We start from the raw sequence: 16,902 nt of genomic DNA on the forward strand, positions 1-16,902 counted from the left end.
ATGTTTACTTACAAATGAACACCCACAGCAGCGACCACACCACCACCACCACCACAAACACCACCGCCGCAATGATGAGAGCGAGGTGCTGGACGTTCAACACACGGGCCCACAGTTCCTTGAGGGCCCCGGGCTTCCGTCTGCGCCTCCTGTACTTCCTGCGGAGCTTCTGCAGAGTGTGGTCCACTGTGGCCACCTCCACAGACACATCTGTAATCTACAGGCAGGGTAGAGGGAGGGTAGGGGGACACACGATCTTACACTGATGCAAGGTGCCATCACAGAAGCAGTAAATTTCATGTGCCCTTTCAAGTAGTCACTTCAATCTGTGCAGATTCTAATAGGGATGGGGTTAATGACGTTGAAATGATGTGAAGAAAACAAACAAGTGTCTCTTGATACTCTTAGTTCCCGCCTCAAGAATATTAGAGGCCTCAGGATTCAGTGTTGGAACAAAATAGCAGCCGGCATGCGTATGGCTCTCTGAGGACCATAAGTAGGTTTGAATTACAGGAAAAACATTAAAAGGGCATAACCCTGCTGTTGCCATTCTTCTCTTATCACTGCTCCTTATCCAGGTCAGCTAATTAACATTACAGTAGACGGAACAAAATGCCAATAAATCCCAAACACACAGACTTGAGTGGGCAAGTGTTTCAATGGTCTTCATACGTCAGGGTATGCGCAGGAAGAGCAAAAATGGTGATAAAGTTAAACAAAAGCGTCACATTTTGCTGTTAATCTGCCAACAATGATGTACAATGTGTCTACTGGTAATAATGCTTCATCTCATTTCATCCTGTGAAGGGAAATACCTCAGAGCAACTCCATCAGATGCAGCGCTCAGCACTCATTGAGTTACCCGGTGCACATATATTATTCATTCAGTGTCATCCCATACTGTGCAAGTGGCACTTAATCCATCACAAGTAAGCAGGGTAAAGACTCCCAAAAGAAAATAATGGTTTTATCTATTTTACAGATATTTTATCAAGCAGCATGACAACTGATGTTACTTTAAACTTTTGATGTGTAAACAGACTTCTTCTGAGGTTTAATCTTCAGAAACGGCAATATACCTGATTCAAATGCAAATTAATGATTAAAAATCTAACTATGCGTCACTGCTAGAAGAAAAATAAGTCAAGGACACACTGTTACTTACGCTGGCAGCTCCCTGTTGAGATGCATCATCTCCGTGCGTCTGCTCGTTCTCCTCACGCTCTGCGCCCATGACACAGGCATCCCTTCAAGGCCTCTATCATCTAATTCCTGATTTCAGATTTTTAAGATCCATTCTTTCCCTTCAGAACAAAAACAGGCGTTTAAAGGCAGCAGCACACACAGACACACACGTTGTAAATTCAGACTGTGCCTGAGACGCACTGCCAGCAGGTGTGTGAAACCAGATCCTTCAGCACAGGCGAGTGGTGGAGAAACAGGGAGCTTGCTGATGGTAACGACCCTCCTCCAGTCCTATGGTTAATGTTTCATTCATTAACTTCTATTGCTCGCTTTTATCTAATTCACATCATTCCACATGCTTCTGCCACAAGAAAGTATTTGCTCTGCAGTAAAAACAAACAAACAAATGGCTAGTTGCATAAACAAATAAGAAATTGTTTTAAAAGAGACAACATTTGGTATGTTTGTACAAGAGTTTTATTTACACTGTTAACAGGGAGGTCAAAGTGTTTATCCTCTGATTGTTTTGTGCTCAGAGGTGACAGACTTGCAGCATAACTCAAAAGAAAAAGGGTCCAGCCTTTGTGAAATTAACTAAAACCATGTTTGTCAGCATAAAAGCAGAATATACATCATTGTCAAAATTAACAGAAAAAAAAAAAATCTTTCAGCTGGAATTAATAAGACAAGGGGTGGGGTCTCTTGAACTTGAGTGAGCAGCATCTTTAACACAACACATAACAAAAACAGACAGTCAGTATTTTAACACTTTTGTCATGCCCCTTTAAAACTGTAGGCACTGAACTTCAACATGAAACAAAAACAGACAGATTAAGAGACACACGAGGCACAAAACCAAAAAAACGACAGTACATTCACAGGCAGGAAAATACAGGAAAAAAATAAAGTCGTCAGGACGGTTTGGGTGTGCTCTCAACATGCACAGACAGAGGAAAAAAAAAGGATGAGGGGGGCAAAGCCTCATTTCCTGAAAAAGGCGTTGCGGGTGATGCTGTACAACAGGTGATAAGGCTTTCGTTTTGGGGGCTCGGCCAGTGTAAAGACCTGCTGTTGAGGCACACTGGTTGGAATGGTGACGTGACGCTGGTGAAGTGGGTGAAGGTTTTGGTGTGGTGGGACAGAACCGGAGTAACCAATAGCTAAAAAGGTAAAAAGGCAAAAGGAAAATCAAAATTATGAATGAGGAGTAAATAAAAATTAAAATAAATGAAACAAACAGTGGCTCAACGGCATGAAGAAAAACGTTTTCCTTACATTTGATCTTCCCGTGTTTGCCTCTTCTGGCGTTGACAATGGCCTGTTTTCGTTGTTCTTCACTGATCTCCATTCCTGAGAAGAGACACAAACATAAACCTTCAGGTCAAAATATTTCCTACCACCCCCTCTTTCAACACTCTTTACACTGTTTTATTTGACATCTACGCACAGTGGCTGTTTTGTATCACAAGTGAAAGGAATTCGGCAACACTCACCCATCTCTTGGTCCTCCTTGACTCTGTGTCTCTCCTTGGCAAAGGCCTGTAACCACCTCTGCTTGTCCTGGGCCTTCCTGCAGCACAGCACACACATTAACTCCAGAGTGGAGGCGTGGCGCAGGCGCAGAGCGTTCCTCAGGGTCAAGCCCAAGTCCGAGTCCCGCCCGTCAGGCATGTCCACCACCTCGGTCTGGTCCATATCCAGGCGTCCACGGTAGTGGAGCAGGTCTCTGCGCAGGACATCTTTTTTGCAGTAGACCAGCTGGTGGTCAAAAAGGAAGAAGCTGCGCTGTTGCATTTTGCCTTGCCGGACAATTCGAGTCAGCTCACCAGAGTGGATCAGCTCTGAGCTGCGCTCTAGCACATCAGGTCCCTGCAATAAGACATTTACAAATACATTCACAAAGAGTCAAAAGATGTATACAATACGAATCGATATAATTTACTTAAGGCTAACTGTATATTATCGATTGCCAGCATTCAAATCAGAGGATTATTCAATAGCTATCACCTCCCAGTGCAGAATGGCAACCTGCCAGTGAGCGATGGTGTCAACACTCTCCAGCCTTCTCTTCCTCTCATTGATCAGACTGGCCACATTCTTCATGGCTTCATGTGCTTTGCTCACTCCACTGTAGTCACTGCAATTAACAAGACATGGAACACTGAGCATGGGGCCACCAGAGAAATAAAATGAAAACAAGGACACTCCCATTCACAGTGACACACTGCTTCCATCTAAAACATGAAAAAGTAAGAAATAAAACCACTGGGACCAGGATGAGCTCTTTATTTAGGATGAAATAGTTTGAAACATAATGCAGATCCCTGTGATGAATGAATGAATGAATGGATCATTGATATTAATGAACTGGATAATGGTACCTGATGCTAGGCTATTTAAATAAGTATCACTGTAGTTACTTGCTTACAGCTTTCGTTGTACAGCAAAAGTAGGACACCGGCTGCATTGAGTCAAGCTACAATATGTGATTAACTGGCATAAGATGTAGTTATTGTAGTGCTGAATGTATCCATAGCAACAAGCATCATTGGTCCTGCAGTGAGCAACAGTGTCAACACTGAATTAGATGGCTTATGACCCATATACTGTATACAGTTTCATATATGTTAGTGCTGGGTGATAGAAGATAATGATTCATGCTGGAGTGCAGAAAAAGTGCTATTTTTGTATGTAAGATACTCAAAATGTACAACTAGCACAAGTGATACATAGTGAAGTAAAAGTGATACATTTGCCTCGGAGTACCTGTGGTCTTTGGGGGTGTACTTGAGCAGTTCTCCCAGCTGCAGGGGGTATTTACAGATCTTCTGGACGGGTGTGAGCAAGAAACCAGCTATAGAAATGTCAATCATCTGCTGAAGGAGCCGGCAGGCCTCAAAGAAATGCTTATATCGCCCCGACTTCATGAGGCGCTGCAGCTCCGCACAGGCTGCTGGATGAGTGTTGCAGTACTCTGAGTAGATTGAAAAGCCCTCCCCCTTTGGAAAAAAAGAGACATTCACTGAAAAATTTCATCTTCTCAATCAGGTAAATAAATTAGTCTGTCATTAGACTGACTGTGGCCATTACCTGCAAGAGAAAGCAAGAGCCTATTTCACTGAGATGTGGTTGTTCTTTGTTGTATTTCTTGTCCAGGTCTCGAAGGAACTGCCTCTGAAACTTGTAGATGTCCTCTATGTTGCTGAAGATGGTCTTCAACTGCAGCTCACTGAACATGTCCGGGTGTTTACGGCACTGACGGATGTAACCCTGGGAAGAGACAGAAAACCAGTATTTTTTACATTGTGATGATTCATGAAAACAGTTCAGATACTGGCCAACAGGAGGTGCTTAATGGTGGAGCTGAATATTTTAGTATGGAATGCATTTTGATTTTTTTCACGTCATTTCTAAAATAGTAGAGTGTTGACATTTATTAGAACGGACTTAAATGTCAACTGGTCCATACCTCACAGATGTCCTTCAGGTGCTTGATGTAGATGCGTTCAGTATTCATGATTTCCTGAACCACATTGGTTCTCATCTGCTCTTTGTGCTGGGCGCTGTGTGTGTCCCTGGGAGTTGGATCTTCCTGGTCCGCTACGCTTTCCACACTTTCTGCACTCGAGTCCTCCTGGTTCACACGCACCTGAAACACATCCACCACAAACACAGTGACACATTAACAAGGCAGTTTGCTAACTTGAAGTCAGGATTACTTTTCCAGAACATATTTAGCCCATTTCTTTCTTCCAGTTAAAAATACTCAAACTTTATTACAAATATGCTGCTTAACACTCAAATCAGTCTTTTTAAGATTTAATGAAATTAAGTGAAATTTCTAGCGATTACAAAAGGAAGTACAATAACTACTTAAACTACAAAAGATTCTACTCTACATCGCTATAGTAACAACATGTGCAAATTTAACCAGGTCCTGTTAGGTAACATTGATTCAGCTACAAGCAATTACACAGCAGACGCCCATCTGCCAATCAAATAACCTCACCATGGTTACCACAGACTGCCTAATTAAGACTCAACTGTCAGTCAGCACCGGTCACCACAGAAACGAGCTGAACCTCTGAGGTTTGAACCCTTTCACACACTGTGTTAAGAGGGCTGGTGAGGTTTGTTTGGAGCTAAGCCAGTTTACAAATCTTTTCTGTGCTGCTGGAGAGCAAACATGTGTCAGGCACACAGGTCAGGAAGTCCACTTACCCGCACAAAACTGGAGGGGAACCAGGCCTCCTTGTCAGGCCCCCTACCCCACCACCAGTCCTTATGTGAGGCTTCCAGGACACGGATAACATCTCCAGCCTTGAAGGCCAGCTCCTGCTCCTCCATGGTCACATGGTCCCAGAGAGCCTCAGCATACACCGTGTGGCCAGAGCTTATCCACTGAGTAACACATATACACACACAACCAGATAAGATAAAGATACAATTACATGCAGACTAAGCCGATGTCTAACATGTAAGATTATATCTAGACTTAAGGACGCTGCAGTAGTTGTCTCTTACGCTGAACTGGGGCAAAACATCTTGAAAACACACGAAATGAAAACGTTTTCACATGGCTTTTCACAAGGCACACATAAAACAAGACAAATGTTGCATCATAAGTTCAATTCACATTCTTGGAGATGACGTTTGCGAGTGTTGCAACGTGACAAGTGAGTTCCCCTCCTCAGCCTCACCTCGTTGAGCACAGAGAGCTCCACCCCTGGCTGGAGGTAGGGTGTGACATCAGTCAGCTCATCAAAGCTGCCCTCCTCCTCCTCACTCACGCTGTCATCAAGTGTTGCTGAGCACTCAGACACACCATCTGCAACACACACACGGTGATTAACAAAAGATTAACATTCTGACAAGATTTAGATATTCCACAAAACAAGCCACAGATGCAGGAACACCCACACCTGACGCTATACCAACATTTTCCTCCAACACACTGACAACACGTTGACATTCCAAGACTCAACTTTCCTACAGACTACAATTTGCAATCGCTTGTCACATATCAACAACCCAGGTTCTCACCGCTGAGCACTCTGTGGAGTTTACGCCGTCCAACGCGGTCCAGTCCGATGGGGGTGCTCTGAGAGAAGGTGGAGGGGCGAAACCTGGCAGACACTCCTCTATAGGGGGGCACCTGGTGGGAGGGGATGGGCGGGCGTGACAGGGGCTGTAGAAAGGACAAAAAGAAACATCCTGGGATTTAGGAAGAGCTCACTCAAATCCAAACAGAGCCGACAGGAACAGTCAACGAGTCTATTATTATTTCTGAATAGTTTATACTTCTACTGGTTTAACCTGTGAAAACTTACAGAAGGAAGGCAGTCCTCCTTCTCCTCTGCATCAGCGGAAAACAAATCCACAACTCCCATTGCTGAGACGGGCCGCTGCCTTCTGCCCTGAATGTCGCCGTTCATGGTGCAGTTGTCAGGGCTGTCTCCATTCCCAAACCCGTCATTACCACTAGAGTCTGTATGCAGTGATGCATTTTCTGTCCTTCCCTCAGCATGCAGTTCTGCCACTTCCTCAGGAATGGAGTGCTTCCTGGAAACGAGCTGCCCGTAGTCCGAGATTGGCCGAGGTCTCGGGCGCCCACCTCTTCGTCTGGGCTTGACGGAGGATGTTTCTGTGGAAGCGGTGGCTGCATCTGCGGGTGATGTGGGTGATGCGGGTGTAGTGGGTGATGTGGGTGAGTCTGAGAGGCTTGCTGGGGAGATGGGAGGGGTGCTGCTGCTGCTTGTTGGAGAGACTTCCTCTGTTTGGAGAAGTGCTTCTTGTCCTTGGTCATCTGATGTCGCCTAAGGATCAAAGGTAAAAAAACTGAAAACTCCAAAAGGGCAATTATATTGACTTCTCTCTGTTCAATGACCTGCAATGTACAGAGATGTAGAACATAATGTCTGCTGGAAAGGACATATTCTATTCAGAAAGAAAGCAAAATGCTACTGCAAGTCATAAAAGCTCCAAGTAGAAACAACTGTCTTGGTTTGAACTAGAGGCAGAAAAAGAATCAGGGCAAAACTGTTTTGGTGAACTTTATCAGGATCCTCGTGAGAAACTTGATTATCACGTGAAAGTATTCAAGTTCACACAGTGATTGGCTCCACATATTGAACACAATCAACCCCCACGCTTATCACGTTCAAACAAGCCCAGCAGCTGAAATAGCACAAATATTCCACAATTAAATGTTATCATACTGTATGTATTGTATGCTCAACAGTCAAATATTGGCTAATGGTTACTCATTGAAAATTGTTGTTATAAGCCTGTTAGTCAGTCAGCAATATCAAACCTCACCTCTTGGTTTTCTCGATCTGGGTCCATTCCCCTGCATATACACTGGAAAGGCACACAGTGGACTAGCACCATTGTGAAACACACACACAGGCCTGCGTCCCCAATACCGAGTCCCTGATTATTTTGAGGCCAGTAAAAGCCGCTTGACTTCTAAAGTAAACAAATCTGATTTTTTTTGTTCATCTTCAAACGCAAAATCCTACACTTAAACCAAAAAACATTTCACTCTAACAGCATGATTATGGTCTCGTCTATCTGCTGGTGCTGCTAGCTGTCCCGGGCCCAGTGTCCATGGTGCTGGACTTTGATCCATTGGGCTTCAGCTAGAGGGAGGGAAGCAAGAGGGAAGGGGGAGAAGCGAGGCGGGGTTTGTGCTCACTCACTGCTGCCTACCCTTCTGGGACACACAGGACTATTGAGCTGTTTTGCGCAAGGGCCACTAATCATAAACAAAGCCTAATCATTAACTGTGTCTGCTCCTTCAGTGTGCCTGTTAGCGGAGAACAGTTGGCTTCGGCATGTGATACTACTACAGCAAAAGTCAGTATATCACATAGAGGGCAAATACGACACACAGGAAAATGATTGTGAAGCACTGTAATGTCTATGTTATTTCTTTAACGTTGAAGGGGACTTTGGACCACATAGGCTCAGGTTGCAGGGTATGAGTTCTGACAAGTATCACGTCGACATGAGAACTTATCTCAGAGGGTTAGAATCAAATTCAAAGATCACTGCTTAGGAGTGATCTCTCATTTCCTAAGACAAGGGTCAATGCCATTCAATTGGAAGATGTTCTAAATGATAAGGAAGAGATTTAATCTTTCCTCTGCTTCCCTCCTCTTTGAAACTTTACAGAAAGCTAACCTGTAACTTAATAATTTCCCAGTGCCTTGCTTCCAAATGTAATGATAAAAGTTTCTACTAGTATGTGATAGTGTACTTTGTTGTCTTTTAGTTGAAGTATCTATCTGCACACAGTGAAAAGCTCTGTCATCAAACAGGCCAGCTGCACAAAGATAACATGCTAGCTTTATATCATTATTGTATTACACAAGTCCTGGCTTGTAGTATATCAGATTATCTGCATCTACTGAGGCAATGAGCAGGGAGGATCAGGTGGAGCAATATTGACTGCTAAAAGAAAAAAATAACCATAAATGAGGGAGGACCCACAAATTCCCAGAAGCCATTGATAGCACAGGAGAAAATTTATTGGGCCTGAAAGGGAGTAGATTCGCCCCCGTGGAAGGAATCCACAACAAACACAGGAGGCTCTGGAAATGGTGACAAAAGATGACTACAGGAAATGTTTCAAGAGATGGGAGAAGCCAAGACAACTGTGCTGCATCCTAAGGAGAGTACTTTGCAGGGGATTAGAAAAGGTACTACTGCAAGATTTACAATGATGGTTTTTTAACAACTCTGGGAATTTTTGGGGCCCCCCTCGTACAACTATACACCAAGAAAATTGGATTATTTCACCACAGACACCTGCAATTTTTATGCGCATGATTTGCCAAATTACTCCCTTACCTTACTTGATAGCGAGTTGACCTCCGCCTGCTCTTGGCTTTGTAACGGCTCCTTTTGGCTGTGCGTAGATGAAATGCATTCTGCCGTCTGTTTATAACCACTTCTTGTAGCTACAGTGAAAGATTCTGAGTGAGCAAAGACACCAGGTGAAGTCGCTTCTGTTCTCTCTGGGGGCTCTACAGAAACTGGGACCTGGACCTGGTGCTGCTGTGAATTGACATCATATTCAGGCTGTGGGTGAATCACTGGGTTGTGTTCAAGAGACATGACCCGAGCTCTGATGGGCGAGGGCCGGCGCTGTCGCTCACTGGTTGTTAGGCAAGGCACACGGCGGGAGTAGTCGTCATGGAGACGGCTCAAGGGTGACATGGTAGATGGAGAAGTAGGGCTGGGGGAGGGACTTCGTCTGCGCCGGACAGTCAGGTCAGTCATGCTGCCTACTAGCTTCAGCATCTGTCCCTTCGTCTTCACAGGACTCTTTCTGCGGCTACCAGCGTGGCCTCGGAGGTCCACTGAGGAGGCGCTGGCTGTCCTCTGGATGTTTGGCGTCTCATTTGATGTGTTCGTCCTCTGGGAGTCTTCCTGTTGTGAAGGAGGACCTGGAGATGGAGCTTTGCGTCTGAAAGGTGCCTTAAATATATGAAGGTTCTCTGCACTTTTGCTCAGTCTGCTCAGCACCTTCACATTTGTGTTCTCACTCATGTTCTCTGTTTGGGCATTGACCTTACAACTTTGATCTGGTTTCTGAGTGTCTGCAGCTTCATCTGTGCTTCGTCCTGCTAGTCTCCCATTCCCCATGTCAAATAAAGAGATGCGTCCTGCCCCGTACGCCCTCCTGATACTCCTGGAGAAGCGTGAATTCCTCTGGAGGCCATCTCCATCATCATTTTCCTCATCATCGTAGTCCTCGATGTCTGAGCCATGCTGACTCATTATAGCCAACTTTTGCCCAGTAAAATTTCCATTAGACACACCAACACCTTCTGCAATCTGTAAATGATTTGTTGCGTCATCTTGCTTAGGGTCATTGTTGGTGACAACTGTGCCATTAGCCATTTCCTGATTGGACATAGGCACATGCTCTCCGTCATGGTTGGTTGCCCCTTTACTCTGGATGCCCTGGAGCACAGAGGAGCGTAGCTTTTTGAAGGAGTCCACGACACCCAGTCCTTGGAGTCCAGACCAGGACTGGGGGCCGTTGCTGCTGCCATCGTTGCTGTGGGTTAAGGTGGGACTGTCAGTGTTTGGACTGTGGGCAGGGACGGCACCCTTCCTCGAGTTAGAAAAAAGCCTCATAATTCTTGAGGAGTGGGGCTTTCCTTCAGGTTGAGCTATAACAGGGTTGGACCAGGCAGAGGAGTTGATGCCATTCAATCGGTTCTCGTCAGCGAGAGAACCTGCAGTCATCGGTTGTACCTGGGCTCCACACCCAGATAGCAGATATGGGACTGCACTTCTCTCAGCATGACTCTGGAATGGATATATATCACTGAGGGGTCGGCTCCGAATCAGTGGGTCAGCTTTGGAGTTGTGGAGGCATGGGAGAGAGTCTTCGCTTGTGGACAAGACTCTGTCCTTTTGTTCTGCCTGCAAAACAAAACAGAGATAAATTCAGTGACCTTTGCATGTTTCAATATAAAATTAATAAATTTGCCTATCAGATATTGGCAGATCAGCTAAATTCACATCACATTTGTTTCAACAAATTAACTGAGTAAAACAAAAGATTGTTACAGCAGTACTGCAGCACATTTTTTCAAGGAAGGTTATGGATATAAATTTCTGAGAAAGCATTAGCACAAAGAGTACTGTACATACCCTTAAGGGGCTCGGAGCATGAGAATTAATTATTGAGTGTTTACAGTACACGTCCCTCTGTGCTCGTATGTAACGGGAGGAATGGGGAGCAGTAAGGGAGGTACGCAGATAAACAGAAAGCAGACTATCCTTCAGTGTGCACAGGGCCATGAGGAGTAAGACATCTTTCACAGAGAACACTACGTGCATTTGTCCTTGGTGCTGTATTTCAACGTCCAAGGGGAGCTGAGGCCCAGGTTGGGGTGATGTTGTGCTAAGTTCAGTTTTATGTGTGTGTGTGTGTGTGTGTGTGTGTGTGTGTGTGTGTGTGTGTGTATGACTCAGGGCAGTGGCTAATGCAGCTGAGCCTTTGAAGTGAGGCTTTGTGAGCGTGACTAAGCAATGAAACTTGCTAATCCATTGTGATTAATGCAATAAATTGCCCAGTTTTCTCCAGATTACGTCGATGATGAGGTGGTTGTAATGGGGAGGACTGTGTGGTCTTCGAATCAACGGCACTGTTCAACTCCCTCATAATGGTCCGCTCATGCACAACTTGCCATTGTCTGTCTATTTAAGACTCCTTCACATTGTCTATTTTAAAGTCTCTGTCATGACTGGATTAAACCGTTTTTGCTGGTATTCTGGTCACTGTATAGCTGAAAACTGACTCAAATAAGTAACCAGCAAACCAACACCATTAATCATTTAACTATAAATGACTAGGCTGGAACTGCATGCCTAAATGATCATAGAGTATATAAAACATAGGTGTATATGAACACTTGGATGATATTGCTTAAGTTCTTTGTCCCTTCTAAAAAAAACATTTTCTGCACGTTACCTAACCTTCCAAGGAATAATATCTCTTGAAAAACATTTTGTGCATTCACATGCCTTCTCTATCAGATGTTCCTGCATGGGGAGGAGGAGGAATGAGCATCTCAATAACTAGTTTACCTTTTTCCAGAGGCAGAACAGTCCACAGAATATGACCCTTTCTTTGTCTTATATTGTCATATTTGTCAAGACAAGATTTGGATAATATGTATATGAGACTAGAGATTGTCTATGATTTTGGTTATTGCAGTAATATGATAGCTTACATATGTACAAGTCATATTATTCAAAGCTAAATTACAGTAAAGTGGAACAATCTTTTATTGTAATATTCACATCACTAGTAATCATTTTACAACATTTCCTGCAGGAAAACTATCCTGTAATCCTTTTAGTAATGCTTACAAATTCTGTAAATATTGTTCAGCCCCAAGCAGGTTTTTTTTAAGGTTTGAAAGCAGTGTTGCTTCCACTGATTGCTGTGTGGACAGGCTGGAAGTTAAGAGGGATCCTGGAAGGCTCCCATGCCTCCCGTCCCCATGCATGTTCAGCAACAGATGGGCTTTCTCAGTCAAACCCTCTGTGGAATCTGCTGTCACTTCAACCAGCTCCCTCCATCACACTGAACACTTATGTAAACACAGAGCCACCGCTGCCAAGCACCGCTGCTGACAGACAGTAAACACCCCTCATGAACAATGTGTTGCTTTCAAAGCTATGCTGAATTGTCTTCTTGTACTTTTTCCTCCTCAGCCACTGACGAATCCCGTTGAGGAGAAACTGGAAAAATAGATGGGATCAATTATTCCATCTCTTCCAAGCAGAAAGATAAGAGATGAAGAGAAGAATGTCTAAAGCTCTGAGAGCTTGTTTTTGTTTTGAATACCTACGTCATGCTATCAGCCGTTCTACCAACTGTGCTATCCTTCAACACCTTTATGCCTTCTCCCACATTTGGCGCCAACTGGCCTGTGACAGTTGGCACTCACTAATACTTGGCAGTGCTGTTAGTTGGAACCAAGCTGACACAGGTGGTGACCATTTCACAAACAGACAAAAGTGACTTTAAACATCATACAAGCAATGTGATGGTTTATAACTTTCCAGTATATTAGTTAGGTGCCCTTTAAGAATCATAATTTTATATGAACCATAAATAAATCTAGCATCCCTAGATGTATTAAACTCAACAGTGCTAGTTTTGATGTACATAGTACATCTCACCTGTCCCTTTTCCTTTAGAAAGAGATAAATGTACTGTATGTTGTACTGCTTCTTTCTTAAAGTACTACATTACTGTAATGTCCGGAATACATAAAACAACAAAAGTACAGGAATACGTTATACTTAAAGGAATACAGCAGAGAAAATCTTACATTTTATTTAAGTATCTCAAAAGTTGAGACCCAAACATTAGCGTTTAAGCTCTGCCATCGTTTTCTTTAGTCAAAATGTTCTGAAATGAGAAATAAACTATGCGAATAAAATACGTAACATAAAAAAAGCAATCTATTACAGCCATTTCTATAGCCACGCTAATTGCAAAATCCAGACAGAATATTACTTACGTATATGTTAATACGCCCTACTGTCTGTGAATGCAGCTCAGTTTTACTACGTTAAAGTTTCTTCTATCATCTTTGCTCTGCCGTAGTGCGTAGCAGAATCACTGCTGCTCTCCGACTTCCTCCTGCTAAGCGGTGGATGGGAGCGGCACTCTGAGGCCCTGGTCCAGAGTTAATTAAGAGCTCAGGGAGGAGTCCCCCCCCCCCACACACACACGGCAGCCAGCTGGAGCCTGCTGGAGCCAGCCTCAGATTATTCTCCCATGGAGGAGGATGAACACGCACCCTGATACATAAACATGTATACAAAGGTAAAAAGCATGCAGTCCAAAAACACATGCGCAATTAGTTAGAGCATCCTTTCTCACAGTGCACGTCCCATGTCCATGTGCATGTGCATGCTCGCACAGAGTAGGGAGGAAGGCATTTAAATCACTGACTCCCTTCCTGTTTGGCTAGAAAACCCAGGCGGTTATGTAAGAAGTCAAAAACACATAGTGATAAGTGACCTCCTGCCCATAGTTCACCTCTGCAGCGGTATGTCCTGCCTGAGGCTAGGATAAAACTCATTAGGCCAGAATGAACTGAGCATTAAATTAAAAGACCACCAGACAGAGAGCATCAAGGGAAAATGAGCGTTTCTGTCATTTTCCATTCTCTGGCTTAACTCTGAGACAGACACAACTACTCCTGAAACAACACTGTCATTCTTTTGTAAATTTACTTTATTGGTTGTCTATTTGTCTAGACGAATGAAAGCTGCAAGAGGAAATACTTCTATCATGTCCTAAGATGACACCACACAGTGTTTAAAAGAACAGATTGGCTGATTAGCGTAGTTGTAGTCAGCATGCGTAACAAGGCTTCTCAGAAACTTAAGCTGAACACACTGTCTGTTGAGTACTAGAAAAAGTTCACTGTATTTCCCGAAGATGAGTTCATGTTTGAGGTTGTGTAAGCGTCTGGCAAGATTAACCGACACTTGACAATATTCAGAATTAAACACTTGAATTCATATTAAAATCTTTTTGGCCTGGGTGCTTGTTAGCTGACTGTACAGCCTCTTTCCAAGATGTAAAGTGTCAGCTAGTAGACTCTGAAAAAAAAAGGGAACAGTGTGTGGGAATGGGAGTGTGTATGTTTGTGTGTGCATAGCCTATATTCCTCTTCCATCCCAGTAATAATCAGATTAGCAGAGCTTTACCAGTCTGTGTGCAGGACTGGTTTCATCTACACATGATAGCCTAATCAGGGAGACAACCAGGCTATTCAGCACTGACTGAGAGTGACACTCTAAAGGCCTGTAAACAGCCCACCAGGACTTGACTGCAGGAGGGGGAACTTGTCCTGTGTGCACTCAAATGTTTAAGGGTGAAAATTAAGAGATGAAGGCTTAAGTTCCTTCGACAGTGTGCGTAATGAACGTGCTGCTTCTTTTGTGGTCAATTCAAAACCACAAATTACCAGCAATCTTCTTTATGGCACCACTGATTTACATGGTTTTGAAAATGACTTGTCCTGCTCAATCAGGTGAGCACACACACTCTACCGCTTCAGTTTCCTGGATGAAGTCTCCTATTTAGCCATGACCTAGTTCCTCATTTTTTATCTGGCAGAAAAAGAGAGGAATTGGAGACACCACACCCCTTTCCATAAACCGTGAGAAGTACAGGTACAGGCCAGACCAGGGAGTGTCACCACTCTCACACAGGTAGCTACTTACTCACCTGATCTGCTGTGGACTGTCATAGAGACAGACAACCAGAAATCTAACACCACACAGTGTGCGAGGCTTAGAGAGGACAAAACACCACTGAGCCTCGTTGTCAAGAGCGTAACCTGACAGAAATACAACAATAAGTAAAAGGCTGCTCCATCAACATTCAACAGTCAAAACAGAAAACTTCTCTAGATATTGGAATCTGAGACTCTTAAAAAAAAAAAAAAAAAAGTTTCCCATCAGTTTGTGAGCTCGGAAATAGTTTGTGCTCCTGGTTTAAAAGTAGTTTTTCAATAATGAAGACAGTGCAAATGTCCCTTTTTTTGATAGCACTGAAAATGGCAGGTCAAACTTTCAAACATTTCCTTTTTGCTGCTCTGTAGATTTAATTTAATAACAGAAACAAATCTCTAGGTGTTGTATTTCATGTCTCGTGACTGAAATACAGCTGTGTATGAAAGCGAAAGTAGCCAGGTGTAAAATCAGATTGTAGTTGTTTAGACTTGTTGTAAAAATCACGTCTTTAGCACAATATAAAAGCAGAGTACTCTGATCTGAGGACTATTAAACGATAAAATATAGACAATAGAGTTTATCTCTAGTGTAAAAGTCTATCTGGGGAGCCATGAATACAACTGTAGTGATCACTGCAGAATCAAGAAGTGTAGCCAAGTCAGTACCTACCTGCTAAGAATGAAGCAGACTCTGAAAACAAGGAACTATGAAAAGGGGATTACACTGAGAAGTTTTCTAAGCTCATAAAGAACTCGGGGCCAAACTGCTTATTTATTTCTGCATTAATTAACTTTCTTCGGCCATAAAGCTCTTTGTAGTTACTTGCCCCCCCCCCAGCCCCTCCTTCACCAACTCCCTGTACAGCCTGGCATCTCCCACATCACTATAACAACCAGGGCTGTAATGCACTACAATAACCCCCTCTGGTCCCATTTCAAACAAGAACACAAGAGGGGGAAATCACTACAACTGTAATGTGAACCGTTTAAGCACAAATTTAAAAAGTATTGATTGTTTAATTACAACTTATAGTATCTATAAATTCAATATAAAGCTAAAAGAAAACACCAAGAAGCTCACCCTGCTCATAGTCGCTGATGTTGTCCTCCTGACCTTTTTTTTCTCTCACATCAACAGAGCAGCTGTTTCTGTTGTTCAGCCATAATGAAGCAGCTTGGGTTTCTTTGGGGTCCCACGGTTTGCTGCTTCGCACTCGCCGTCCACTCGCAAAAACATGTCGGGTGTAAAAAAAAAAAAAAAAACAGCAGGATAGCTGCGTTACCTCTGCTGACTAGTAAAACCGAAACATCTTGAGACAAATGGCTGGCTGGCTGACTTCTTAAACACACCGGGCTAGCAACTTGAGCTAACTCACTGACTCACTGATAAACTTCTAAATTGCGTAAGCTCTGCGGCTCTTAATTTTCGTTTCTCGAACCGGCAAAACCAGTTGGTAGTCAAGGAAATTAATAAATAAATATTGAATCATAAGGTGTCTGCCGAAGTTGCTCAAGAAACGCGTCTTATTTCGCAGATAAATCCAGTTGGAAGAGGTCTTTCTTGGAGGAGAGAGCTGGCGAGCATCTTAATGCACTTGTTGCAGTGTTTGCAAGGGGCGGGGCTTCTAGAGGTTACGAGAAAGGTTACTGGTTGACCGCGGCGTGACCATTTCGCTGATGGCCAATCATAATTCAGTACATGAGACCATGACTACAAAGCCACGCCCACGGCGGAGAGCGCTTCATTGAAGAAAAAAAAAGAAGAAAAGAGAAGAAAGACAATAGGGTACCTCACTTCCTGCGGCTCCTTGAAGACAAAAAAAGACTGGACCTTCCAGTTCGTGCTGCACTTTCTCTCTCGCGTCACACCAAGCTAATTAATGTGTCGGGTATTTCTCTTACGCATGCCGATCCTCAAATACCAGAG

General features: G+C 43.6%; 1 protein-coding gene across 4 annotated transcripts; it reads right to left on the reverse strand.

Annotated features, from left to right (window-relative positions):
- Positions 1–1,644: 1,644 nt before the first annotated feature.
- spata13 (spermatogenesis associated 13) lies at positions 1,645–16,579 on the reverse strand. Of its 4 annotated transcripts, XM_042398732.1 has the most exons (13): positions 16,057–16,579; positions 9,040–10,626; positions 6,516–7,001; positions 6,229–6,373; positions 5,886–6,013; positions 5,407–5,586; positions 4,655–4,834; positions 4,276–4,455; positions 3,952–4,184; positions 3,193–3,322; positions 2,679–3,054; positions 2,461–2,535; positions 1,645–2,345 (listed from the first exon to the last, which is right to left on the reverse strand). In XM_042398732.1, exons 1-13 carry the CDS (start codon positions 16,063–16,065, stop codon positions 2,167–2,169), a joined length of 3,888 nt encoding a protein of 1,295 aa, XP_042254666.1. In that variant the 5' UTR covers positions 16,066–16,579; the 3' UTR covers positions 1,645–2,166. The 4 variants fall into 4 exon arrangements, with proteins under 4 accessions (XP_042254666.1, XP_042254667.1, XP_042254668.1 ...); XM_042398733.1 differs by lacking the exons at positions 6,229–6,373; positions 6,516–7,001; positions 9,040–10,626; positions 16,057–16,579 and having other exon boundaries at positions 5,822–5,900; XM_042398734.1 differs by lacking the exons at positions 5,886–6,013; positions 6,229–6,373; positions 6,516–7,001; positions 9,040–10,626; positions 16,057–16,579 and adding an exon at positions 5,710–5,810.
- Positions 16,580–16,902: the final 323 nt, after the last annotated feature.

Source organism: Thunnus maccoyii, chromosome 21 (genome assembly GCF_910596095.1).
Source record: "Thunnus maccoyii chromosome 21, fThuMac1.1, whole genome shotgun sequence".
NCBI lineage: Eukaryota > Metazoa > Chordata > Actinopteri > Scombriformes > Scombridae > Thunnus > Thunnus maccoyii.

Excerpts from the sequence above, each read along its gene's own strand:
- spata13 (XM_042398732.1), bottom strand. Across the intron at positions 6,014-6,228 it reads ACTCCACAGAGTGCTCAGCG|ATGGTGTGTCTGAGTGCTCA; the intron begins GTGAGAACCTGG and ends TGTGTGTTGCAG. Across the intron at positions 4,835-5,406 it reads TCCCCTCCAGTTTTGTGCGG|GTGCGTGTGAACCAGGAGGA; the intron begins GTAAGTGGACTT and ends GATGTGTTTCAG.